This window comes from Equus caballus, chromosome 10 (genome assembly GCF_041296265.1).
Source record: "Equus caballus isolate H_3958 breed thoroughbred chromosome 10, TB-T2T, whole genome shotgun sequence".
Classification (NCBI taxonomy): domain Eukaryota; kingdom Metazoa; phylum Chordata; class Mammalia; order Perissodactyla; family Equidae; genus Equus; species Equus caballus.
In genome coordinates, this window is record NC_091693.1 from 67,253,428 (window position 1) to 67,278,424 (window position 24,997).

Below are 24,997 nucleotides of genomic sequence, written 5' to 3' on the forward strand. Positions count from 1 at the left end.
ATTCTTGAGGTTCAATAGGAGAATATTTACCTTTAGATGTGGGACTAAGTCCATCTCAGAGCATGGTGGGGCCAGCAATGAGGCTTAGGCTACATAATACATGGTCCAAATGCAAAAAGAAAGCACCAGTGTAGAGAAACACAAAATCAACTCATTGGGTTTAGTTATTTTTTTAATATACTCATATATGAGTGAGAAACAACACTGTCCTAGGAGTGAAAATTATGAAAGAACCAGCAGTGAGTGAAGTCAAGTGGTAGAAGACAGAACTGAGAGGAGATGAGGGAACAGCAAGAGGTCTCAGAGTGTGTGCTGTATGACAGTCACCTTGATGTCCTCCATTGCTGGACCCCGTGCAGACTTCTAGGGAAGTATATGCCATGGTTTGCACTCATTTGTTGGCATGACTGATTCCCTTACCTTTCCTGGACTGTAAGTTCCTTCAGGGCAGGACCTAACTCCTCTCCTGGTATCAAGTTTCTATGTGACTTCCCATCTTCCGTAGATGTGCTATCCTATCAGATAACATGTCCTCTCCATTCTCCCTCTGTAACGTCTTATACCTGGGCCCTCCTTTCTGTCTCTCCACGTCCACCACCGTGATCATCTTGCTTAAGACCTCACTGGTTGAAAGGGAGGAGAGAGGAGTCAAGGGTTGGAAATCAGGAATGAGGGCCGCTATGGAGTTCACCACAGCACTCTGCACAAATGGCGCCAGGGTCCTGATTTTCAAAGCTTCATGAACCCCACACTTTGGCCAAATGTAATTCTTTGCTATACCTCAAAATGCCATGAAATGTCCTGCCCTAGTTCTTTTATTCACTCTACTTCCTCCGTGTGAAATACAAAAAATTTCTGCCGGTCATCATCTCTCCCCTCTACCAACATACACAGCACAATTGTCCTTCAAGTACCAACTGAATTTCATTTTCTTTAAGCAACTTGAGTTGCTGGGGTTATTCTAAAATTCTTACCCTCAGGATCCAAAGCAGAATAATTCTCGAAGAAAGCGCTACTTACCAGAAGTTCTGATAGGACTTAGAAATACAGACAAATTGTTTTTCTCTTATGGTCTGTTTCACTGGCATTAAACAGCAAGGCTCCCATCTCAAACATTTTCCAGTTAAGTGATATCCACATTGCAATAAGGAAATAGATAATATCAACACATAATTCTCTATATGGCATTCAGTTTTGTTGTTGTTGTGTTGTGTCTGATGCAGTAAATTGCTCAGATGTAAAGGCATAGGAACATTTAGGAATGCTATGGAGCTGAGCTGTGCTGTCCGAGACCTAGCCACTCACCATGTGTGGCCATTTAAACTCAAATTAGTTCATTAAAATCAAATACAATTGAAATTTCAGATCCTCTGCTACATTTCAAGTGCTCATTAGCCACCTGTGCTAGTGACTGCCCTATTGGACAATGCGGCTATAGGACATTTCCATCATCACACAAAGTTCCATTGGACAGTGGTACTCTGAATGTCACATGCATCAGAATCACCTGGAGGGCTTATGAACACAGCTTCCGGGTCAGCAGATCTGAAGTGAGGTCTGAGTATTTGCATTTCTACCAGGAGTCCAGCTGATGATGACACTGCTGGTCCAAGGACCATACTTTGAGAACCTTTGGACTCGGCTGATGTCACTGGGTGAGCTTTCTACGGTGTGTATGCACAGGACTTTCAGCCTCAGTAGAGGCTGGGTTCTCTGCCTTCTTATAAGCAGAGGCAGAAACTATCAACACGCTGGTAATTTTTGGCCTGGGAAGGTACAAAGTGGTTTTCCAGCACCAGCTATTTTCTTAATTAGGATACGGTTAGGTTAGAGTTTCCTAAACATATTACCAAGGTGTTGGTGAGGCTTGTATTCCCTGGAACTGTGCGCAGAAATGTGTGTTTGTGCCCATGAGCACTTTTCTAAGACACTGTGGTCACTGGGACCTTGATTCTTGGGCCAATTGCCTCATCACATGGGTCTGGCGTAGGTTGTTTAGTCTCTCGGTGACTCAGGAAAACAACAGGACTCCTATCACAGGGCTATCCTGAGGTTAAAGGAGAAATGCTCAAGAGGCACCACACACAGCACCCAACGGAGAATAAGTGCCCCATCAGTGTGAGCTGTTATTTTCACCAATTCTCAAGGAGGTCCATAATCCCCCCCAAAATTAAGATGATCTTGTTTAAGCTAATATCAAAATGCGCCTTCTCTGCACCACAGCAGCTATATTTTGGGAGATAACTCAAGGGCAGAATTAAAATTTGGTACAGGAAATATGCAAAAGTATTTCCAACTTGACAGCTAAGAACCATCTCTATACAGCACACTGGCAGGTGAAATTGAAAACAGAGTTTCTTCAACTGCATTTCCATCTGACAAGAGGCAAAAGAGGTATATTCCTGGACCTTAGACTGGACTACAAACTCCATGAAGGCTGATGACGTATTTATTTTTGAATCCGAAGCCTCGAGCACACTGCCGGACAGTCTCCAAAATAGCTGATAGGTGGATGGCTGGATGGACAAGGAAATGGAAAGACGGACAGGTGGATGGGTGGACGGGAAGATGGTTAAGCGGACGTCCCAGGTCCCAGGCTATGGAAGATTAAAGGCAGCAGGGACTTGGCGAACACCTGGTTCAACTTCCTCATTTTATAGACAAGGAAAACTGAGGCTGAAATAGGCTAAATGATCTGCCCAAGACCACCAGTTAATTAATTAGTGGCAGTTATGCCACATCTCAACATCACTCCTCTGCTCTGAGTCTTAGATCCACACACATATACACACACACACACACACGGTAACATTCATCACATACTAACACAGCTTTGAGGCAAGTCCACGACTCTAAGATTCATTCTCCTGGAGACTTAAGGACTAGTGAGGTATTCCGTTTAAGGATTGCTATGATATCTGAGAAAGAAGCATGAACCTTCTCCTCTCCCAGCATCCCTCTCTTCCAAGAATCTCTTTGCACCAGAAGTGCCCAGAAAAGCACAACCTAGTGTTTTCTAAATTTATCTCCGATCAATACCGGTTCACCACTAGGCACATTAGTACAAATTCAGATCCTGTAAAATGCTTGGTTCTTAAGAAGTAGAGAAAAATAGCAACGTATAACTATTGTTTAGTTTAAAGGCAAATGTAGCATGGTAGAGGTGTTGCTTTCCCACATATCCATTCTTCCTTCTTCCTCAATAACAAAACCCCGATTTCTAGCTGATCACATTGATGCCCAGATAAAAGATCATATTTCCTAGTGTCTCTTATGACTGTGTGGCAATGTGACTAAAATCTGACAGATAAGATATAAGTAAGTGTCATGTGGGATTTCCAGGAAGTTTCCTTAAAGGAAAGGGCTGTACTTACTGCTTCCTCCATCCTTTTGCAGTGAAGATGTGATGGCTGGAGCTGTAGCAGCAATATTGGACCATGAGGAGAAGGATTATAGCCTTGGAATGGAAGAGAGGAAAGCTAGATGGAGCTTGGGTCTCTGATGACTATGGAGTCTCTACATAAGACTTGTACTACCTACCTCTAGACTTCTTTTATGTGAGAGAAAGAAAAATTTTCCCTTGTTTAAGCCACTATAATTTTTTTTTCACATGTAACTCAACCTGATTTGAAATACATTCAACATACTCTAGTATTCTTAGCTACTTATAAAGAGTGTTGTCCCTACTGAGAAAGTTATTCAGAGTTGAAGCTTTCTGAGAAGTAGCCAGTGGCAGTGCAATAGATCAGCAGCCCACGCCTATTGAAAGTTAAAGTCCCCACTTAAACGTTCACTGTTGCTATTCAGCACTTCCTGTATAGGTAAGCAATCTCTAATTCTGGGATCGCTACTCTTCCCCTAGATGCCCTATGTGTTTTCTTCTTGCCTCCTCGTCCTTTGCTCCAGAGCCACGGCAATTCTTCCCCTGCCAGAATTCTCATGACCGCCACACTGCACCCTCCCTTCCTCTCAGCCCAGAAATTTACAATGCATTAACAAAACGGAGCTCCAAAATCACACTCCGTCCGTTCCTTTAGCCTGAAAAATCTAGGTTTGAGGCATCATATTAATGAAGTTAGCTCTTATTTATCTATTCTCCCATTTGGAATCCTAGTCTATACTTAAGAAGCCAGATACTGACATTATTTTGACCACTTGATGAATTCTACCTGTCTATATATTTTTACTGAAAAGTACAGATGCTTTTTCTTGAGAAAGTAAAGCAAAATTCAGTCAGGTCTCAAGTGGAACAAGAAAATAAAGATATCTTTAGTCTCGTAATGTTCCCTTAATAACATTCACTTTAGACCATTTTAAGTTGAATGTGTCAAGTCTTTCACCTGCAAAACAAAAGTAAGTCATAAGTGGAGTAGATCCAGGTTTTGTAGAGCTTGAAGTTCATTTAATTTGAGGGCCCTCTTTAAAAAGAAGAAGATGAAATTATAAATACAGAATTAGGTAAAATCGCTTCTGCTCATAATCAAGACATATGCACAAATCCCAACCCAGGGGAAAAGAGAGGATGAAGTGAAAGTAAATGATAAACAGATGTATGGCTAAAAGCCAGAAAATAAGAAAAAAAGTGACAAGAATTCTTAAAAACCGGCAAGAAAAAAATATAAGCAGTACCAGTTTTGAAGCTCCTGTTACATTGATGTAGCAATTACAATGAGGGGAGAAAAAAACCTTATCCACAAAAAGATCAGTACCAACTACCACATATAGATAGCGCCCATAAAATATTCAAAGAAATGTGCTGGATAGTCAGATAGAGATTATAGCTGAAAACCTCATCTTAGGGAAAGTGTTAAGACGATGAATTGCAGAACTAACCATTCACTGACTCTCACTGAATATTGTTTAAAACCACCTAACATTTGCTTTAGAGGCACCATCCCTCAGAACACAAGATCTACCTTTTTATCTTGTATCTACCAGCAATAAAAAACTAACAGCCAACCTTAATTAAGCACTTGTTGTGTGCCCAGCCAAGCAGCATGGTAAGCACTTTATGTGCAATGCCCCAATTAACCCCCAACAAACAAATGAAATCAGTGTTTTATTATCCTCGTGTTACAGACAGGGAAACGGAGGCCGAGGAGGTCACACAGCCCATGAGAGATGAAGCAGTTTCCATAGAAACCTGAGATTCAGAGAAGTTAACCAACCAACCCGGGTGCCACAGCTATTAAGTGGTAGAATCAGGATTCTAACTGGGTCTGACTTCAACACAGGTGTTCTTACCACCATGTTTATACCCTCACGATAGTAAGGGATCCAGGCACAGAATACGACATTGTCAAGGGTTTCTGGATTTACAGTTCTTTTTGGAAAAATGACAGTCATGAGAAAAGCAAATGTGGAGTAGCTATTAATTTAATACATCTTTGTGGAGCTTCCAGCATGGCCCACTGGCTGCCATTCTCGGGGGTGAAAGGCAGCAGTCAGGTCTGCCTTCTGATGGGCACACACATTTGACAGGTTGTAGCTTATCTGATCGTGGGAACGAGTGCTCTCTCTCCTTCTTTCCATGTCCTTTTTTCTAGAAAAATAACATTGTCATTTATACTCATTTCATAGCTTCCGTATGACCAAAAGGCACAACTGGGGGCTGGGGCATTTAGTTTGCCACTTCATATTTTATGAAGTCCCATATATATTAGTATGAATACGTAATAAGAAGAACACCGCCATTTGCATCTGTGGAGGCTGGAACGCCTGCCACAGTCCCCCGTTCCTGCTATAAAAGGTTTCTGCCCACTAGCTCATCCCCTCCACATGAAAAATGGATTATGTATTCCCTTCACTTCCTAATTTCAGGTTCTGGTCCAATTGGAGGGGCCAGGGCTATAGCCCATACCATATCACATGTTAAACTGTCAAAAAAAATTATTTGATACCTGACATACCAGGAAACAAATATATGACATCCTGCTCCCACTCCAGGCTTCTCCTTTCCCTACAAGAAGACAACAATTTGGAATGCTGTTGGTTGGTTGGTTGGTTGGTTTCTGTTTATAAAAATAAGACATGAAATTGTTAAAAGTTGGGAAAGTACAAAAAGATACAGAGAAGAAGAAAAAAAATTGCCCAAATCCCGATCGCAAGAGGAAATGACTATTAACATTTTGGTTATATTTCTTGTAGTGTTTTATCTACCTTAGAAAATACCTGAGATCAAACAGTGTATATATTTCTGAAATCTGTTTCTACTGGAGTTTTTTTTGGTTGTTTTTTACTTTAAAAGGCCATCTGCTTAATACTCATGTACGGCTCTCTTATTTTTCAGGCAAAGATGATTTCGACATCTTGACTTGAGCATTCTAGAGATGTCTGCAAACAGCCCAAGCTGCCCTTAGGCATAATTCAGTAGGCTGTCCTGGGTCTTTTTGATTCCATAGTAATGAAGATGCGCCCACACAATTTACCCTACACAGAGCTACATGACAAGATGAAAGCTGACGTTCCTGAAAAATATGAATTGTCATTATCTTTTCATGCTAATAGGAATTTAGTGAGGTTTGTATCTTTTTCATGTTTCACAAGATCTACTGATTTACACCTGGCAATCTCTGAATTGCACAAGCAGGAAAGATTGCAAATTCAAAAGAAAGGAAGGGATGCAGGACATATGGAGGAGTCATTTAAATATTTACCAAGATAAAAGTTCATTCGAGGAGCTTAAAATTCATTTGACAAGGAGGAGGTGAAAGAAGAGGATGTGGAGGAGGAGGAGGAGGAAGAGGAAACCCAGCTAGTCCTCCAACCACCACGTGCCTGGCAAAGCACTTCTGGTTGAGCTTTCTCCTCTCTCACTACCCTAAAACCTCTCTGATTCCTCAGTCCCACAACAAAGATGGATGGCAGTAGGATGGCTGCCCAACAGCTAAAGTGAAAAGATACCTTTACTACTTAGTTTGATACCAATTGACACATGGGTGTTTTGGCAAATAATTATCTTTGGAAATCATCCAAATCTATACAATTCTAACTGAATCAAAGAGATCAATACACTTAACGGATTTTTCTGTTTTAAGTCTGCGTGTTGGCCCAGAACAGAGACAGTGGAGGTAATCATGAAACTTTAATGGGTTGTCAACCAGGGACTTCATCATCTTGCTTGATTTCAGCGGTAGCTGTTCTTATAATCTTTAAATTGAGGTTTTTTTCAGGATTCTCTATCCTCTTATTCATCTTTCATCTTTAAAAGCATTGCTGATGCTTGGGAGGCTTTAGCCACGAGGCAATGCAGTTTATTGGAGTTGGAGGAGTTTTTCAGAGGGCATTTTTTCAGTAGAAACAAAGGTAGGATGCAGCTTCCCTAATGTGCAGACACAGCATATGGAGCTTGGCAGCCAGTCCATTGTTAACCTGTCATCACAAAAACCTTCCTTAGAATGGATGCTCCATATTTCAGGGAGCGGTGGTTTTAGGCAGACAGTTTTCCAGGCACCAAGGATAGCTCTGAATTATGTTAGATAGAACGCGAACCGTTCCCTCACAGCCCAACAGCTTTTTCCCTGAATAATGTCACGCCATTTGAACGTCCTGAAAAGTCAAATCTCTTACAAGACATTATCCTAGCAAGTTTAAGATACTTTAAGTTCTTTCAGTTACTAATGATCCTCATACCAGTGTTTTCCACATATGTCTCAAAGGAGACAAATGTGTTCTGTCTTGTTTCTAAGGAGGGGAGGAAAAGCAGCATTATCTTAGTTCTTCCGAGGGAACTGCCAAATTTGGTGGAGTTCCTTCATAATTTAACTAATGAATTCATTCTGAAAACAGCTTCTTAATATCTTTGGTTAAGAGCACGCATTTTCAATTTGTCGTTCCCAAAAAACTGAGTGTGGTGAACTAGCCAGTATCAGCTGTGAGCTCCTTGATCTATGTGCTGGAAATTGTCACCTGGACACACATTTGGACTCGAAAAAAACAATTCAGAGGGAGGGATCAACAAAAGAGAGCCCGTAATCCACGTAAAAAAATCTAGATAGCCTACATTTTTTTAAAAAGTCAATTCTCAGTTACCTGTGGGGTAATTTCCAAACCCACAATCAAAAGCAGATATAAGTGCACAGTTCATAGCTAAATATCAAATATTTATTTGGAGTTATCTACAATTTGGGTTAACTAGATCCCTGGAGGGAAATAATAAATTGCTGACAGTGGAAAAACAGCTTTCATTGTTTGTGGGGAATGTGACATAGTTCTTTTCTTCATAGACAAATACCAGTTCAAATTTGTTTAGAGCAAGCCCCGGAGGAATGTTCAAAATGTTTTAGTAGTGAATATTTCTTTTTAAGATAAATTATTAAATAGAGCTTGAAAATGTTGTGTGCTGTGGTTTTAATTTTACTGCAGTGGGATTTGACTTTTTTTCAAAAATAAATTTGTTTTATTAAAAAGTTGGTTGTAAAAATGCAACTGGGAAAGAAATGTATAAAATGAAAAGTAAAAGCCCCTTATTCCTGCACACATGTTAAATTTTGATAGAGAATGATAGATGCGATGGCTATTGCTAAAATGCCAAGATGACCAATGTCACCTCCGCCAACACTGGCTCTTATCAATCTTTTTACTGCTTGTTCGCCCAATATTTCTAATGAACTCTGCTTACCCTCAAGAGATCGTAGCTTGAATTGTCCACCGCCCACAATGTTTCCAGAATTATCCGTCTAATTTAAAACCTGATTATTTAAGTCCCTTGTTTCAGGGTCTCTGCTGGCTCCCTGCATCTGAACTCCCTTACAGGGCTCACTGGGTCCCTCACAGCCTGGGCCCAACTTTCCTGTTTTGCCCCATCTCCTTGTTTCCTCCACAAATCACCTTTTGTGCCAGCCATGCTTAATTTTTCACCTTTTTGGAATTTGCAATTCTCTTCCTCACATCTACGTCCTTGCATCTACCATTTCCTCTCCCTTCTGCCTCTGATAAAATCCTACTCAACTTCCAAGAGCCAGTCAAAATAGCATGTCCCCTGTGCCACCCCCTGACCCCCCAAGAAAAAGGAGCTAGCCCTCTTCTGCTTCTCCCGTGGCAGCACTTAGTACATCACTATATCATTTTTGTGCAATGTTTGTCTGCTCCTATAGCTCATGATGTCTTTGAGGGCAAAGACCTTCTTCATTGCTTCCCTGTCACTGGTTGAGTTCCTGATTTACAGGAGGCCCTCAAAAAGGGTTTACTGAATACCTAGAGAGCATTCAACAGTATCCAGCAAAAGTAAACAACAAAAATCCAGTCTCTCTTCTTCATCTGTAGCATGGAACATGAAATATTTGAAGCAGTTAGTACATAATGAGCATTAACCACCTATGGCTGACCTGCACAAGGAAAGCCTGCCATGAAATTCTGCGGGTGGCACCTCCACAGCCCCAGACAAAATAGCAAAGAAGGCAAATTATACCCGTGTTTCTCCTTCCCACCTTCCTTCTGTCATCCTCTCTCACCTCCTGCGACTTTGCCCTGACAGCCTTCCCTCTCAGATGCCCTCAGACTGACCAAAGCTCCTTACTATAGAACGTACACCAAGCCATAGGCAAAAATGGCCCCCTTTCCCCCCTCAACCAACTTCCTCTCCCTCAGCCCACTATCATGAGACACTACTTGAGCAACAAATAAGATTAGATCACTTAAGTAGCTGATGCTCTGGCAAGAATAAGCTCAATGTTCCAGAGAGGAATATCTTTTTAAAAGATTGGCTAATTAACTCAAATGAATCTAATTTGCAGAATATACTGAAGAGATATTTTTATTTGAAGGCCTTTTAAAAGTCCCTTGGACTTTCTGGGTCACTCGATACTACCAGCTCCAAGATGGAAGAGGTAGCGTCAGCAACCAGACCCCCCATTTCTGAAAGGTTGCCCACAGCTGGCACATCGGCAGGGCTTTCCCAGTGCCCCTTCATTAGAGGGGCAGTGCTCAGAGGATCACAATCCCTCAGGGTCTACGCTTTTGACATCATGGAAAGAAATCACTAAAAAACAAATAGGGCAAGGAGAGCAAGGAGAAAAAAGGTTGAGAGAAGAGATGTGTCAAGATTAGGGTAACCACATAGAAGACGCAACACCCAAATAGATGGGCTCAGACATAAAGCCTACCGAAAGAATCAGAAATGCACCTCTCCCAGCATTTTTTTTCCATTTAAAATGTTTTCCCCCAAAGGAAGCAGAGCATCCTATAACATATTCGCTAAAAAATAAATAAATAAATTCACAAAAGATTGAGTGAGTCAGAAAACCCTGGAGCACTTTTCTTCCTGAAATTACGAGAGCCTACTGGAACGGCTGGAAATGCCTCTGCTCTACCCTCACTTCTCACGATATTAGTTTCTAGCCCCAATTTGATCTTATTTCCAGGGCGGCCGTTCCTGTTATAGCCACACACGCTGAGATCAAAGGATGGAGAGGCTGTTACACACAAGACTAATGTTACAGACAAAAGAGTAGCAAAGGGATCAGACTTCATTATATAAAAAAATAATTTTCAAGGGATAAAAACCATTTTCAGAAGAAGCCGAAACCAAAAATAGTAGCAACTTTAAACTTCATTTTAGGAGCCTGAGGGATGTTCTATGGAGGGCCATGTGGTTGCCTGGGGAACAGGATTCATTTTTCCTCTGCTATCCAACAATTTCTTGGAAATTGCTACCCTAAATTATATCTATGATTGTTAAATTCACTGTAAATGGAAAAGCTCCTCAAAAAGTGCAGCTTAAGTTATACTACAAGAATCTTTGTCAGGAAAATGTGATAGAGAGCTAAAGCTCCTTTAATAGCTCTTGCTTTCCCAATACATTAACATTCTACGTGGATAGGAGATTTTCTTATCCATAATAACTTATTCTTCATTTTGATTACTGAATGTGGGGTCTTCTTATAAGTAAGTGAATTTGTCTTGATTAAACACACTGATCTTAGCATGTCAAAAATATAAATAGGAATATTCTAGTCTGAACTTAGCCGTGCAACATTATTCTGACTTTCCCCTAAGCATTAATGAAAGAATATCCTTGATAACAGAATGTGTAGGAAGCAAAAAGAATGATAGTTGGTTTTCTGTACATGATAAATGTTCGATTTTTGCCTGTTCTAGGCCCAATCACGAAGGACAAAAGTTTGAGTAACTGCGATGTGGAGGCTTACTGAAAGTGCCATCAAAGATATTAGCACATATTTGTTTTATATAAAAACAACACTTCTGGCCAAATTCCTATCCTTTCTACTTCCTGTAACTCTATCAGGCCAAAGTAATTATTTCACTGAACATGCTGAGTCTTTCGTTTCTGGTTCCCTTGTGTTGTTAATTAAATAAAGGGCACCGTGAGAGCTGACACCCCAGTGGGTAGAATATTCCTTCTGTTTACATTCCTTGCTAATGCTTTTGGCTTTTCTATGCATTATCACCTTTTACCAGGAAGCTAGAAGAGGCCAAACAGCATCTCTTCACTTTCCTCTTCGAAACAGCTTGTGCTAAAATCTAGCTCAGGGGAAGAAACTGAGATCAATGGCTAAAGAAGGGGTAACATATGATTTGGTGAGTTTAATTTTCTGTTTTAAGATCCTGGCTGTCTTGTGCCTGAGAACAGAGACTTTGTACCTCAAACACATATCTTCTAGAACCACCTCTGAAATGATAGAATAGTTGAATAGCAAAATCTCTATTAACCAGAATTTAAGCATAGGAGAAAAATTCCTACTACTTGTCATAGAGCACTGTCTCAGGTACTGTAGAGCTTAAAAATATGCCAAAATAGGGGCCAGCCTGGTGACGTAGTGGTTAAGTTGGTGTGCTCTGCTTCAGCGGCCCAGGGTTGGCAGGTTCAGATCCCGGGCATGGACCTAGCACTGCTCATCAAGCCATGCCACGGCGGCATCCCACATACAAAATAGAGGATGACTGGCACAGACGTTAGCTCGGGCTAATCTTCCTCAGCAAAAAGGGGAAGATTGGCAATGGATGTTATCTCAGGGCCAATCTTCCTCATTGGAAAAAAAAAGCCAAAATAATTTGATTTTGCAGATCAATTTTAAGGGAGTTGAATGAGAAGAGAACAGATTCATACAAGAAATCTTGTTTTGAAAAAATGAAAACTATTTCCAGGGAAGGTCCTAAGATAAGTACATACCTAGTTCTATCTCTACCACTAATTACTGCATCATCAGAGTGAAGGCCAGAATGACTTTACAGGATTGTCAAATGCCTCACTTTGCTCACCCTATTTTATTAATGACGGCCTATTAACGACTGTTTTGCTCCCGGGAAACACTGGAAGGAGGAGTTTGAACACTGAATTGGATTAATGGTGCAAACAAAGTTAATCAATACAATCTTATCAATTTTAAGTTTTAAACTGGTAATGTGCATTTGTTGTTTTATTCGAGAATATTCAATTCTGCAACAGAAAATGAGAGATCAAATGGGATAGGTGAAACTTGTAAGATGTGCTAAGTATAGATAAATAAGTAACATATGAGACATGTTAGGCATAAATAAGTAGTATATGTGTGTGCTGAACATAAGGATAAAAATGCTAAGTAAACACTAAAATTGTCACTAAAATTAAATATACATGAGGTATACAAGCCACTCAATAATTATGAGGTTTTCTATTGGCAACCCATTGGTTATACTCAACCTGGCCCCACAGATACTCTGCCCCATAAAAACCATAGCACTCATAGACTAACTGGTGAGCTTACAGTTGTGAGCAGACACATTTGTCCCTGTGTCTCTCCAATTGAGCCTCCTTGCTCCAAACCTCAACTCCATTCCTCATAACCATACCATCAGCAGGGAAGGCTGACAAGAGAGGAAGAGGGGGAGGGGGAGGAAGGGATGGAAGGGGGGTGGGAGGAGGAGAAGGAGACAGGAGAAGCAGAGGGAGACTGCCCAGCTGACTAGGACTCATGTAGTGTGGTCCTTCTACCTAGCTTGTACCCAATCCTAAGTATATAAACCAACTCCATCTCTTTCCCCTTACTTCTCACTGTGTGCTTTTAATTGATTCAATAAACCATGCGATTTAAGCATCTTAATTTGTGATTCATAACTCATGGGATAGCTTACTTGGTAGTATATTTGGAAAGTACATTGCATCAGCATAACACCCACGTGACAAAGTTCATCAGTGTTTCTTAAGCCTTCATACTGTCTGCTAATTGTCTGCCAACAAGGACCAATAGAAGAAAAATAAATGAAAGGTGGCAACCAATTATTAATGGGTAAACCTGAAGTAGTCAATTCTGCTTAGTCCTACAGCTTGGTAACATATGGTCTTTGTTGTAACTTTGTATTACATACATATAATTAGTCATGTTTTCTCCTGGTAAAATTATCCCTAGCTCAAATCACTACATTACAGATATTGGTATTTCGTGATGTTCCACAAAGAGTATAGTGGTCTAAAAGGAGGGCTATGGTCTCAGGATGCTCAGCCAGCTGAACAAGTTTCACTACCATCCTTTTAGAAAGATGCTCGCTAGCTAACATGAGAAACGAACTCATTTCACTGCACCTGGTATTTATTTACTATACATTTCACATGGGCCAGGCACGATACTGTGTGCTGCCTGTAGAGAAAAGCGAATATGACAGAGTCACTATCTCAGGAATTTCATAGTGTATCATAGAGATGCATAGGGTATCACAGAGATACACGAAGTACCCAGGTAACTATGATACAGGGAACTAGCTCCATTCCATAAAAGACATGCAAACAAACCTTTATGGAAATTCAAAGTAAGTAATCACATTCACTGGAAGAATCCCAGGAAAGTAAAATGGCACAAACTTTTTTGAGGGTAATTTAGCAGTGTAGGACAAGCCTTAAGATTGCAGTTTTTGGTAGTTAGAAACTGGAAGTAATCTACATGTCTAACATTTTGGGAGTGGTTAAATAAACGATGATACATCCATTCACTAGAATGTATGCAGCTCTTAAAAACTACATTGCAGATAGGAATTTCATAAATTTTATGGAAAAAGTATAAAATACTCATGGTAAAAAAAAATTGAACCCTTCAAAAAAGACAATGCAGTGTCTTTCTCACACCCCAGAATCCCCAGTACCTTTACCCAAAGACATCACTGTTGTAAAGTACACACACAAATATATATTTGTATGTACACCTCTTTATTTTTATTCAAATAGTTGGTGTCATACTATACTCATTGTTTGGCACTTAGTTTTGGCCTCTTAACAATTTACCTTGGAGATCTTTCCATATCAGCAAAATACAGATCTATAGCATGTTCTCTAACAGTCACAGAGTACTCTATTGTATGGTTGTTAAATATATTTTACTTATTCAATTCCCTATTAAAGGACAATTATATTGTTTCCAGAATTTAGCTATTACAAACAATGTTGCAACATATCTAGATGAAATGTTTAATAATATGGAAAACACTCAAGACATTTTGTTAAGTAAAAATAAAGGCAGATGAATGTCTGGTTTCCAGTCCCACATGTAAGGAGCTTGGAAGTCGCTACTCCATCCTAACAAGAAGTCAAACGCTGAACAGAAAGAAAAATCAATTAACTCTTAGATCCGTAAGAGAGGAGAGGACACAGGGCAAGCAGCTTCCCCCAAGACTGGAGAGACAGGAAATACAGGGAGTCTTGGCTTGTAGGAGCAGAGACTCAGGAGTGGAAACCAAGGCAGGAAGGGGTGCTGGGGCAGGAAAACTGGAACTGTAGTTGGCAAATTGCTGGAGGCTCAGTGTAAACAAGTCTGTGAGTTAAAAACCCCAGGGGGACCCAGTCACTGGGGTCCCCCACAATATTGTGAGATTTACCTTTAGGAGTTCGGCCACATTCCCCCGGTAAATATCAGAGAAAAATCCCCTCAGTCTTCCAGGAGGGGGAGGGGAAAAGAAACCACTTTGAAACATACCAGAGCATGCTGCTATTCCTAACAAAGCCTGCCCTCAAGAGAAACTAGTTTACCTGGCCTTACCCTGCTGAGGTATTCCAGGACCTAATTGAACTGGGGGAAGAAAAACCTCTGCCTTCAGCCCCCTGTCCCATCTAAGGTGGGGAGCAAAAACTGAGAAACTCTTGTGAAGTTCACAGGCGGGAGGCACAGGCTCACTAAAAGACTGAGAGCTAATTATAGAGCTATAGACTGCGTCCCCTCCCCCACACCTCCCCTCCACATTACTAAAGGCCTATTTGCAACAGTTTCTTTCACCCAGTGCATCCTGTCCTGCCACGGAGAAAAATTACAAGGCCTACCAAAAGGCAGAAAACACAATCTGAAGAGACAGACCAAGCATCAGAACCAGACATGGCAAGGATGTTGAAATTATCAGACTGGGAATTTAAAACAACTGTTACGGCACCAGGTTCATTTTTGCCCACTGCCCGGAAAGCCAAACACCGAGACGAGGAGATTGCAGCAGAGAGAGGGTTTAATCACAAGGCAGCCATGTGAGGAAGCGATAGAATGAGTCTCAAATCCACATCCTCGAAAATAGGGACTCAGGGATGTTTACGGGGTAGGGAGACAAGGTGGTCTGAAATGTGGACAGAGGTGATTGGAGGTGAGGAGAGGGGAGGTAACTGATGATGTGCGCAAGTCTAGTCAGACTCCACGCCTCTCCACAGGACGCATGCTCACATAAAGGCAGCATTAACGTGATCTGAGGGTGGAGTTTTTAGCCTCTTGACGTTAAAATGTCGCCTATCGGACATCTGCGCAGGCCCAGTTGATGGGTTGTTGGTCTCAACGAGCCTGAAGTGGACAAGGAGTTCTAATTCCTGAAAAACAGCTCACCCACCCATTACCATGGTGACCCAGGCTTCAGGACGATGTTACCTATAGGAGCCTAGTGGGAGTCAGACAGCATATTGCCTCAGCAGCACAGTTAACAATGGGTGGGTTAAACAGCTAAAAGCTAGAATCAGTAATTGCAAAAAGGAACAAAACCTTTAGTTCCTAGCTACTTAATCATCAATGGCTAACCGTTTGCCGGTTTCACAACTATGATTAACATGCTAAGGGCTCTAATGGATTAAATAGACAGCATGCAAGAAGAGACAAATACAAAAAAAACCCTACTACACCTAGGCATATCATTTTCAAACTACAGAAAATTAAAGATATAAAAAAAAAGTTCTGAAAGAAGCCAGAGGAAAAAAACACCTTACCTACAGAGGAAGAAAGATAAGAATTACATCTAACTTCTCTTCAGAAACCATGCTAGCAAGAAGAGCAGGGAGTGAAATATTTAAAGCATTGAGAGAAAATAACCACTGACCTAGAATTCTGTACTCTGCAAAATTATCCTTCAAAAGTGAAGGCGAAATAAAACTTCCTCAACCAACCAAAAATTGAGGGAATTTGTTGCCAGTAGACTTACTTTGCAAGAAATGTTAAAAGAAGTTCTTTAGAGAGAAGAAAAATAATATAGGTCAGAAACTTGGCTCTACATCAAGTAAGGAAGAGCATCAAAGAAGAGTAAGTGAAGGTGAAATAACTTATTTTTCTCCTTCTTAATTGATCTAACAGATCAGTTCAAGATAATAATACCAACAATGTATTTGATTACATGCGCTTTTGTGTATATAACATATACTATATAACATTCAACAGATATATTTGTATATATACATATATGTGTATATATAGACATATACTGATATATATAGATATATACATACATATATGCTTATATATAAGTAGAATGAATGACAGCAATGATACAAAGAATAGGAGGGAGGAAGTAGGATTATTTTGTTATTATAAGGTACACACACTACCCAGGAAGTGGTATAGTACTATTTGAAAGTGGGCTTGGCTTAGCTATAAGATATTGCAAGCTCTAGGGCAACCACTAAAAAAGTAAAAAAAAGAAGTATAATCAATATGCTAAGAAAGGAGAGAAAGTAAAATCATATAAAATGTTCAATTAAAGCCACAAAAGGCAGAAAAAGAATGGAAGACAAAAGCAGGAACAAAGAACAAAGATAGCAAGTAGAAAATATAATGAATATGGTAGATATTAATCCAAGTATATCAATAATCACTTTGAATATCAGTGGACTAAATGCATTAACTAAAAGATAGAGATTGTCAGAGTGCATCAAAACACAAGACCAAACTTTATGCTGTCTACAAGAAACCCACTTTAAATATAAAGACACATACAGATTAAAAGTAAAAACTAAAAAAGGATAGATAAAAATATACCATGCTAACAGTAATCAAAAGAAAATGGGAGTAGCTATATTAATTTCAGACAGAGCAGACTTCAAAGCAAGGAGAGTTATCAGAGATAAAGAAGGACATTACATAATGAAAAAGGGGTCAATTCTCCAAGAATATGTAACAATCTTTAATGTGCATGTGCCTAATAACAGAGTGTCAAACTATGTAAAGTAAAACTGATAGAATTGCAAAGAGAAATAGATGACTCCAAATGGACAGATCCAGCAGGCAGAAAATCAGTAAGGATATAGTTGAGCTGAACAATATATCATCAATCAACTGGATGTAATTGATATCTATAGACTACTTCATCCAACACAGCAAATTACACATTCTTCTTAAGCTCACATGGAACATTAACTAAGATAGACCACATTCTGGGCCAAAAAACCCACTTTAACAAATTTAAAAGAATAGAAATCATACCATGTCTGCTCTCAGATCACAGTGGAATTGAACTAGAAATCAGTAACATAAAAATAGCTTAAAAATAAAAAAATAAAATCTTTAAAAAAAAAAAAAAGGGCTGGCCCCGTGGCCGAGTGGTTAAGTTCGCGCGCTCCGCTGCAGGCGGCCCAGTGTTTCGTTAGTTCGAATCCTGGGCGCGGACATGGCACTGCTCATCAGACCACGCTGAGGCAGCGTCCCACATGCCACAACTAGAAGAACCCACAACGAAGAATACACAACTATGTACCGGGGGGCTTTGGGGAGAAAAAGGAAAAAATAAAATCTTTAAAAAAAAAAAAATAGCTTAAAAATCTCCAAATACCTGAAGATTAAACCTCACACTTCCTTTTTTTAAAAAAAATCAGGCATTTATTTATTTATTTTTTGAGGAAGATTAGCCCTGAGCTAACATCCATGCCCATCTTCCTCTACTTTATATGTGGGACGCTTACCACAGCATGGCTTGCCAAGCAGTACCATGTCCACACCGCTGAAGCAGAACGTGCGCACTTAACCACTGCACCACCAGGCAGGCCCCAAACCTCACACTTCTAAATAACGCATAGATCAAAAAAGAAAACCCAAGACAAATTTTTAAATATCTTGAACTAAGTGAAAATGAAAACACAACTTATCAAAATTTTGTGGGAATGCAGTGAAAGCAATGCTTAAAGTGAAATTTATAGCATTGAATGCATATATTAGAAAAGAAAAAAGATATAATATTAATCATCCAAGTTTCCACCTTAGGAAACTAGAAAAATAATAAATTAAATCCAAAGTAAGCAGAAGAAAAGAAATAAGAATTAGAACACAGGGTCTGGCCCCATGGCTAAGTGGTTAAGTTCAGCATGCTCTGCTTCAGCAGCCTAGGTTCAAGAGTTCAGATCCCGGGCGTGGACCTACACACTGCTCATCAAGCCATGTTGTGGCGACAACCCATATACAAAATAAAGGAAGACTGACTGGCACCAATGTCAGCTCAGGGATAATCTTGTTCAAGCAAAAAGAGGAGGATTGGCAACAGATGTTAGCTCAGGGCCAATCTTCCTCACCACAAAAAAAAAGAATCTAGACGCAGACCTCACATCCTTTACAAAAAGTAACTCAAAATGGATAACAGACCTAATTGTAAAACACAAAACTATAAAATATCTACAGATAACATAGGACAAAATCTAGATGAACAACGACTTTTCAGATACAACACCAGAGGCATGATCCATGAAAGAAATAATTGATAAGCCAGACTTTATTAAAATTAAAAACTTCTGCTTTGTGAAAGACAATGTCAAGAGAATAAAGAGATAAGCCACAGCCTAGGAAAAAATATTTGCAAAAGATACATCTGATAAAGGACTGTTATCCAAAATATACAGGTAATTCCTAAAATTCAACAATAAGAAAACAAACAACCAGATTAAAAATGAGCCAAAGACCTGAACAGACACCTCACCAAAGAAGATATATGGTAAGTAAGCATATGAAAAGATGCTCCAAGTCATACGTTATTGGGGAAATGCAAATTGAAACAACAATGAGATACCATTACACACCTACTAGAATGACCAAAATCTGGAACACTGACCACACCAAATGCTGGCGAGAATGTGAAGCAACAGGAGCTCTCATTCCTTGCTGGTAAGAATGCAGCAATGGTATGGTACAGCCACTTTTGAGGACAGTTTGGCAGTTTCTTACAAAACTAAACATACTCTCGTCATACAATCCAAAGGAGTTGAAACTTATGTCCACACAAAGACTTGCACGTGGATGTTTATAGTAGCTGTATTCACAACAGCCAAAACTTGCAAGTGACTAAGATGCCCTGTAGAAGGTAAATAAACTATGGTACATGTAAACAGTGGAATATTATCCAATGCTCAAAAAAAATGAGCTGTTGACCCATGAAAAGACATGGAGGAAACTTAAATGCATACAACTACATGAAGGAAGCCAATCTGAAAAGGATACACATGGTATAATTCCAACCATATGACATTCTGGAAAAGCAAACCTATGGAGACAGTAAAAAGATCAGTAGTTAACAGCAGTTTGGGGAAGGGAGAGGGAGGTAGATGAACAGGAAAAGACAGAGGATTTTTAGGGCAGTGAAAATACTCTGAATGATACCATAGTGATGGATACACATCATTATATATTCGTCCAAACCCGTAGAATGTACACCACCAAGAGTGAAGCATAACGTAAACTATGGACTTTGGTGATTATGATGTGTCAATGTAGGTTCATCAGTTGTAACCAACATACCACTCTGATGAAGCATGTTGATAATGGAGGAGGCTCTGCATATTGGGGGCAAGGCAGGTGTCATATGGGAAATCTCTATTACCGTCCTCTCAATTTTGCTGTGAATCTAAAACTGCTCTAGAAAAATAAAGCCAACAACAAGAGGGCAGATTATAAAACAGCATATACAGTATGATCCCATTTTAATTTCATTAAAATATATTTACCATATAGGGGAAAGTCTGAAAGGAAACCCTATATATATTAATAGTAGTTATCTTGGTGGTAGAATTACAGATGATTTTAATTTCCATCCTTTTACTTTACATGTTCTCAAGTATCTAAATTTTCTGCAGCGAACATATGTCACTTATATAATTTAAAACATTAAAATAAATGGTTTTAAGAAAGGGTTTGTGGATGAGACAGCATTTGGAATAGAACTTAAAGAATAGGTGAAAATGGTGGAAAATAAAGAGGTTGTGAAACTGAATTGGAACCTTGCACATCAGATGCGGTGTTTGTACTTAACAAGGTAAGTAGTGCGGGAGACAAACAATAAAGACAGAGGTGGACAATAGCACCTCTTTCATTTAGTCCGAAAATTTAGTTATCCAGAATACTTCTGAGCACTTCGTTCTGCCAACACTTGGTATATACTTGACATGTCTCCAAAAAGGAGTCAAAATTATCTAACAGAGGGTGTCAGAGAGAGCATTCAACCTAGGGGAAATATGGCATAAAGCAAATGTAGTGAAAAGTATTAAAGAATTATTGCTATATAAAATATCTTCAAAGACATCAATACTCACCACTCAACTGAGTTCCCAACAATATACTCAATAAGCTTGTGGGTCTTTAAGTACTTATGCCCAAGAGGTGGACATGGGCAAGATGACTGAATTACAAGATTTCTACCAATGCCATGAAGCAGGTGGGCTATTTGAAATGCACACAATTATATTTATGACTGTCACTGCAGAACGATTGACCCCAAGGACATTGAAGAGGGGTCTGGACATCACATTCATACTGCTGCTGTTCTAAACACCTCCAAAATCCAAAATTTTAACACTTTCTGGAGTAAATGGTTGACCTAATGGAAATTCCCTACTTCCACTAAGAAAGCAGAAAAGCAATAAAATATACCAAATGGTCCATACCATAACACTCCGTTCCACGTACTTGAACATTGGCTAAAACAATTCCAATCAATCCAACCTAATAACTACTTAACTAAACAGCTCCCGTCTGGGAAGCAACTGGCCAGGCACTGTGCCAGCTTCTGTCTAGACCTTTTTGTCTTTAATCCCAACAGTCTTGCACAAAAGGTATTATCATCCCCATTTTACAGAAAAATAAAACATGGCTCAGAGGGCTTAATTCACCCGTGCTATTCACTCAAGTAACAGGAGGTAAAGCTACTATTTAAGACCTTTTTGCCTGAAAGCCAGCGACCCTTCCACTGGGCAACATGGCCCAATACTTGCCACTTGCCCCAAAAACAGCATTCTGAAAATATCATCAATATTGGTTTCCTGTGCCAATACCATGATCAGAACAACTGTGAGAAACCCTCAGGACACCTTTCAGACAGATATAGATCTCTCTAACTGATCAGAATAATAATGTTGTGGCAAAGAGCAAAACCAATAAAAATTTCTAAGGAACGAACTGTGCCAAATATTTTTGTGGTCAGCCTCTTTCTTTGCCTCAATTGCTAGCAAAATAAAAAATTGGACAGAATAATAGCTGTGTCTTTCATTGGTCTGGGGATCAAATAAACAGATTCTTTTTATAAAACCAGGAACAAGAAGTTTGTGTCTCCAAATATAATGCCTATATCTTTTAAATATCTGAAATTCCCTTTAAAAATCTCAAGAATGAAATTTCAATTTAAAATATCTATAAATAGCATGGAATTGAGCAAAATGTTACTGATTTAAGCCAAACGAAAAAATGAGCAAGAGGCCCTTTTGCTATCTTTATAGAACAAAATTCTTCAGGGAATAGAGGCAGTGTTCCAAGAATAGAAAGAACATTTTCTCCCTGAATACCCCACCACTCCCTAACGTCACTACACTTTCATCTTACATCCTCAGGCAGCTCTTTCTTCTCCCCCAAAGAAAAGGCAGGGACATATCTGGTGGAAATATCTCAACATCTCTGAATATTAGATGATATACACAATAAGAAGAATATTGCTGGAAAGACGTTTTCCATAATCTCCCCAGAGATCAATAGAGGCAACCAAAGAAAAGCTAGTAATCTATTAACAAGTGCTCTCACAGCCCTCCAGTGCCACCCTGTAGAACGGAGGGCAGCCGAACAGCTGGCTGGAGACAAAGGAAAAGGGCCTAATCCCCAAGGGTCCAGACGGCTCATTCACCCACCCACCAAACACTTATGGAGTCCCCACTATGGACTAGCCATCAGGAATGCAAAAATAAATGGCATATTAGATTGGATTTCTCTATTCAACCCTTCTATAGCACATCGTACTTCTCTGTAGCACTCGTTGCAGGCTCACATTTCTGTCTTTTTAGCTACATGTTAAATCTTAAAAGACTTGTTTATGGGAATGTAAAATGGTGCAGCCACTATGAAAAACTGCATGGCAGTTTCTCAAAAAAATTAAAAATAGAATTACCGTAGGATCCAGCAATCCCATTTCTGGGTATACAGCCAAAAGAACTGAAAGCAGAGTCTTAAAAAGATATTTGCAAACCCATACTCATAGCAGCATTACTCATAATAGACAAGAGGTGGAAGCAACCCAGTTGTCCACTGACAGATGAATGGATAAACAAAATGTGGTAAATACATAGAAGGGAATATTATTCAGGCATAAAAAGGAAGGAAATCCTGTCACGTGCTACAACATGGATGAAGCTGGAGGACATTATGCTAAGTCAAATAAGCCAGTCACAAAAAGACAAATGCTGTATGATTCCACTTATATGAGATACATAGAGCAGTCAAATTTATTGAGACAGAAAGCAGAATGGTGGTTGCCAAAGGCTGGGGGGAGGGGACAATTAGTGTTTAGTGGGTATAGAGTTTTAGTTTTGCAAGACAAAAACATTCTAGAGATTGGATGCACAATATACTTAGCATTACTGAACTACACACTTAAAAATGGTTAAGACGGTAAATTTTATGTTAGACGTATTTCGACACAATTAAAAATTTTTTTAATTAAAAATAGACTTGTTTATCCCTGTCTCTGTACTATTTATGCACAAGTGCTTGCACATAGAAGATGCTTAATAAATATTTATTGTATAGGTAGATAGATGGAGGAACGGATGGGTAGATGGATGGACGACCGGACAGACGGATGGGAATGTGAACAGAAGAGAAACATATAAACCCATAATTACCATGCCATGTGAACACAGAGAAATGGGCCCTGGGAATATGAAGAAGTGCAGAGTTCTTGTTATGGTTGATTTTGACACAATATTTATCATATAGAACTACTTTATTTTACCCCCTAACACCACAAAAAATTTTAATATAGATTTAGTTGTATCTAGTTAAATAATTCTTATTTTTTCTCTTATTTCTCTTCACTACAGTATAATCTGTCTTCTGACCTAAATATTATTAAAACAGAGAAAAATCCATTTTCTGTCACCTTTGCTCTTTCCAGCACCTCTCTTAATCCAGAAGGGTGATGTTAAATAAAGCTTACACTCAACACGGCAGCAGACGAAAGCAGGTGATAAGTTGGCTTGCCCAGAGGTTATTAATCAGCTGTCCTCCGGGGCATCATGTTATGAAGCTGTGTCATGTAATAAACAGCAGGCAAAAAGAATAATCTCCATTTTCTAACTCTGAAGTGCAGGCATGTGCTATAAAACTAAATTGACATCTGTTAGCAGGCTTGTCACATGGACGGTTTTTTCCTGCAGAATCTGGAATAAATTAAATCTTAAAATAAAACTTGGAACAGAGAGGCTGCTTTACATAATTCCTTTTAATGGTGTGCTGTGAACCCATCGCACTGATTTTAAAGAGAAGTTCTTATAAGAAATGTTTCATTATCATTTTAATTGCAAAAACGCTGAATGCCACTCCATGCGAGGAAATTTGCGTTTTTTGAAAAGTCCTTATGTTTTTAACTAAAGCGGCAAATGAAACCTTCCTTTCCTGATATTTTCACTGGCTGGAAAATAAATCCCGTTTTACCACCAAAGGAAACCATGACCACCTTTTCTCAAGCACCTGCAGCCATTTCATGGGCCGTTTGTTATGCGTGGGCACCTCAGAGAACTGGCATGACCAAGGCAGTAACTGGCCGGCCGGCCCGGGTGTGACCTCACAGGATTTGCTCAGGAACACACTCTCTCAGAAGATTCACTAATACGATAATGAGTTCTGGGGGCTCTTACTGTCAAAAGGCATTAAGCATTTTTTAAACACATAAAAAGGAACTTGCAGAGCTGCGTGACCCAGCAAATCTGAGCTGCGCATCACTAAACATAACATTCCTCCATCAACCCATCGTCTCCTTTAGGAAAGGAAGTCCTACAACGACAAACCTTTACGCACACCTGGAGCAAACAGCCCCTCTGCGCCCTCAGGATTCACTTGGCTCTCATTCTCAAAACTTTGTCAAAATGGCAAGATTCTCAGACAAATACGCCCACTCCTGGTACACAGCAACGAAGAAAAACAAACGCCAGCTCCCTGGAGGCTATTTCCTCCATATGTGAAATCTTCCTCTTTTGTAATAATACTGGGCGCCTTTGAAAATCTCGAAGAAGCAACAGTCGGTCAAAAGGCTTTGTTTTATATAAAATCACCATTCTGGTCTCACGAAAACTCCTCATTCATTTCTCTCACTAACATGAGTTTATTTGCCTGCACGACCTTCTCCAGCGGCAGGGGTTTGTATCACATACCTTGCAAGAGGGAAAACTGAGGCACAGAGGACACAGTGACTTGGTGAGGAGACAAGGAGCGAGGCTGCAGAAGCTGACAGCCAGGCGCTGGATCCCTTTCTTGTTTAAAGGGCTTTATGCATAGCAAGGCGTGGGGGATTTGCAAATGGAAGTCTGGGCCACTAAAGTCCT

At 39.7% G+C, this 24,997-nt stretch overlaps 1 protein-coding gene across 12 annotated transcripts in view; it reads right to left on the minus strand.

Moving 5' to 3' along the window:
- Positions 1–24,997, minus strand: part of METTL24 (methyltransferase like 24) — a 124,134-nt gene that overhangs the window by 43,466 nt on the left and 55,671 nt on the right. For 4 of the 12 annotated variants that reach the window (XM_070223655.1, XM_070223653.1, XM_070223652.1 and 1 more), the window contains one exon: positions 5,901–6,011. The exons of 2 other annotated variants lie outside the window; for them this stretch is intronic. In XM_070223655.1, coding sequence (XP_070079756.1) covers positions 5,901–6,011 — 111 coding nt within the window. Of the gene's footprint in view, positions 1–5,358; positions 5,543–5,900; positions 6,012–24,997 lie in introns of those variants that run through there. 6 more of the 12 variants (XM_070223657.1, XM_070223658.1, XM_070223656.1 and 3 more) reach the window with 3 other exon arrangements.